Raw genomic sequence first — 3,956 nt, forward strand, 5'->3', positions numbered from 1 at the left:
AGCTGTGGCGAGAATTAGTTCGTTTAAGCTTTTGGTCTGTTTCCAACTTCTCTATAGCTTACGCCCCGTAGGTCAAGGAAAGAAGTGATGTAATGCATTTAGCTGGGTCACTTTAATTACAAAGGAATGGAAGGGGAGTGGCCACCGGCGGTGACAAGTTTAGCGCGTGACTTGATCCAGGGATGCAGGAAACAAAAACATTACCAACCATTGGCTGCGTCCACCTTGGACTCCTGGCTCTAGAGTCAGGTCTGGAACCTGGGAACACACGTTTCCGGGGCAGGGGTGGCGCTGTCCTGCCGAGCGTCAGCCTTGAATACACACGCCACACGCAGGCTCTGTGAGCGGGGCAGCTTCCTCCCCGCTGGGATGGGCGTGGGGCCCTGCGCTCCGCACACAGTCCTCACCGGGCTCGCGAGAAGCCACCCGCGGTCACCCGGGCTCGCGGCGACTGAGCCGCGCTGTCGTCATTCATTCCCAGCGCCGGGAGCGTCCTTCCAGCTCGCTGCCCCGACGCGCAGTGTCCACGAGCGGTGATCTCGGGCTCGGCAGCTGGTGATCACGGCGCCCTGGGGGCTCGGATTCCCGCACAAGCTCGCCCTTGAACGCCGCCGCGCCCGGAGACCGAGCCCCGACGCTTGCTCGCCCTGCGGTGGGCAGGGCCGGGCTGCGAGGCTGTGCGCTTGGCGAGCGCGGCGCCGCGGGGAAGATGCTACTTGCTGGGTCCCGATCCCCGTCGTCGTTCCCGGCTGCCCGCTGGGTCTTTGTCGCGGGCCGGGAGCCGCGGGCCGCAGCCTGCTGAAGGCCGTCGCGGCCCCGCACCCACGGGCGGGAGGGCGCGCGTGTGCCCCGGGAGAGCGGGCCAGTGTGCGGGCCTCTTTGTGCGACTGCCCGCGGCCACCGGGACCATGTGGGTGAATCCGGAGGAGGTACTGCTGGCCAACGCGCTGTGGATCACCGAGAGAGCCAACCCCTACTTCATTCTGCAACGAAGGAAGGGCCACGGGGGCGACGGGGGCGGCGGCGGCGGATTGGCGGGTAAGAACGGGCACTGCGGGAGGCTCCGCCCGGGGCCCTGGCTGCGGACACCCGGGACGCCGCCCGGTCTCCGGGGCTGGGCCTTTTGCCGGCCCTGTCTGGGGGCCTGGAAGGTTTCTCGAGCTGTGATTTTATTTTCCCCCAGACTAGGAGAAAAACGCCTCTTTCCTGACTCTGTCGGGCGATGGGGTCTTTGAGTTCTGGGTGACCCATAGTGGGTTAAGATGAAATTAGCAATGAGTGAATGGAGAATTATTAAGAATCGAACGCCGGTTGCATACTCTCCCTACCCCCCTTTAACATACTGCTGAATGTATTGAGGAGAGAGATGGAAGATGCTTAGCTTGGACTCAGCTGTCTTTATGGGCAATTAGGTATAAAATACCCTTTTGTTACCAGGGAAGCAATCTGTCAAGAGGCTGATGTGGTCACTTCCTACATGACCTATGAGAATGAATAAGGAAAATGGAATTCTTTTGTTGCATGAGATCTGACATAAAACAAAGCAAGTTATTTGGTTCTGGTCATAAAAAGAATTCGCTGTATAACTGCATTTTAACTAGTTCAGTTAGTTCTCAAACTCCTTCAACAAAATGTTACCAAGATTATTAGCAATCTTTTTTTCTTATAACCCGGTTATTTCCATATTAGAAAGATCTTGCTTTATTAACTAGCTGTTTTGCATGGGGGGGGGGGGTTTACAGGTAATACTGACGGCTTTCGGTGCTAGAGATAGTGAACCTTCCTTCATGTTACTAGAATATTTATTATAGCCAAAGTTAGTGAAAGACATAAATAGATAGTTTACTAGGAGAGAGACTGCAGACATGGGATGGACGGCTGACATCTTCGGGGTTGGGACCGCATTTCCCAGAGTTTGAGTGCTAGGTAAATTGCTCCCATGGTGCCCGCTGTGAAGTGATAGTCCTTGTTAAGGTGAAGACATAACTGTGATGTTTATAAACTGCTTTTCTTCACATTAAAATTCAGATGTTTTCCAGTACAGCATATGCTAGCGTGCTTATGTTTGGGATATTTGGCTAAGGCAAGCAATGGCTTGTAGGTGACCCGATGTTCTTTGCACCTTAAAAACAACAAAACCCAAAAAACAGTGATATAGAAAAATCTGTAGAGTTGCAGATCTTGTTGTGAAAATCCTGGCTAGCAGTCTCAGAATCCTGACTAGCAGTCTCAGAAATGTTCCAGTTCATTTTGTAGATGGTCTTGAACTGTGTATTTTAATGTGTTACTTACATTGTAGTTTTGGGGATGTGCCTAGGACAACAAACATGAATAAATGTGGAGTTTGTTTCTGTACCATGCACTAAGTATTCATCTTTCCCAGTCACTTGCACTAGGGTGTGAAAATTAGTCAGGGGGCTAATCTTCTGATTGTAGTCTGATATTTAGAATTCCAGTTTGGGAGTCCATCGGCATCTCATCTTGTCCACTTAGTCTGCAAAGATAAAAATTCTATGTTTTAGATGCTTTTGTAGATGCTGTTTCTGGAAGAATTGAAATGATCTTGGAGCGTATGGCTATTCCTGCCAACAAATGCTGCTTCTCACCAATGGTGGTGATATGCCTGGTCTGGCACATGAGTACTTTCTCAAACCTAGCAGGAGCATCTTGGAAGTAGTTAGTTGTACTATGTCTCCAATGTAGTAACGTGGGGTTCATTCATAAATTGTGAGATCATTAACAAGTGTTTATTGGCAGTGTCAGTGTCATGATGCTTGCAGCTTAGTAGAAGACAGATGACAAAAAAGTCATAAATCCATTTAAAGTTATTAGTGTGCAGGGTACTAGCCAAAAAGCAGAGTTCAGCTTTCATCAAATGATGAGGCTTTACTGAGCACTTGGGAAGACAGAGGCTGGGTTGGTTAGCTGAGTCAAAGCAAGAAAGGCTGTCAGTGAATTAGACCTGAAAGACACAAAGCAGTGGTTTCACCAGAGCCAATCACGCTGGAGCCAGGGAGGAGGTGGTCCATCCTGGAAGAAGCCGCCTCCTGCCAGAAAGAAGGATGGACATGCCCTGCCTCCTCTGTCCTCCCTGCTAGTCTCCACTGGAGATACTATGCACAGGTTTGTTTGCTTGCTTTTGTTTTCTTTTGTTTTTCAAGGCAGGGTTTCTCTGTGTAGCCCAGGGTGTCCTGGAACTCACCTGTAGACCAGGCTGGCCTTGAGCTCAGAGATCTGTCTACTTCTGCTTCCTGAGCGCTAAGATTAAAGGCATGCGGCGCCACCATGGTTATTGATGAAGCTTTCAGTGAGGTGATACATGCATTTGACATACTTATTTAAGAAGTTTTAACTGAAAATTTTAAAGTATTTTAAAATAAAATGGCACAAAATAAGGTGCAGAATCCAAGAATTTACCAGAAAGCGAACATTTTGCAAACCCACACCAGGACAAAAAGAGGGGACTAGTACCAACACCCAGCCGAGCCTCATTCGACACTCTTACCTGCCCTTAAAGCTAAAAGCTGTCTCAATGCTTTTTGGTCAACACATCCTGCTTTTCTTCTGTTTGTTTGTTTTTTGTTTTGTTTTGTTTTTTCCAACAAAGAACATAGACCTAAACCATGATATTTTTAGGTCTCTCATGTTTTCCTTTTTTTGCTTTGTTCAGAAAGGGATGAAATGGAATCATAGATTGTTCTCTGTGTTGTTTGGTATTTATAAACACTGTTGCTTGTGGCTGTTTACTTTGTGAAAACCCCTTTATGAGCATCAGCTCATCATCTGCTTATCTGTTAGTTGCATTGCTGGTGAAACCTTGGTGGAGCATTGGGGTCCCTGAAGGCTGATTCTGCAGCTTGTAGCTGCTTCATGGCACCAGTGGCCACATTCTCTCTCTGGTTTTTAATGATACTGAGTGGCCGAGTTTTTCTAACTGATAAAGCGATTACATTCTT

General features: G+C 48.7%; 1 protein-coding gene across 1 annotated transcript in view; it reads left to right on the top strand.

Annotated features, from left to right (window-relative positions):
• Positions 1-204: 204 nt before the first annotated feature.
• The window catches only part of Tbc1d9 (TBC1 domain family member 9), a 103,623-nt gene continuing 99,871 nt past the window's right edge, over positions 205-3,956 (top strand). Inside the window, exon 1 of the mRNA XM_021169602.2 lies at positions 205-1,038. Coding sequence (XP_021025261.1) covers positions 909-1,038 — 130 coding nt within the window. The 5' untranslated portion in view covers positions 205-908. The remainder of the gene's footprint in view (positions 1,039-3,956) is intronic.

Source organism: Mus caroli, chromosome 8 (genome assembly GCF_900094665.2).
Source record: "Mus caroli chromosome 8, CAROLI_EIJ_v1.1, whole genome shotgun sequence".
NCBI lineage: Eukaryota > Metazoa > Chordata > Mammalia > Rodentia > Muridae > Mus > Mus caroli.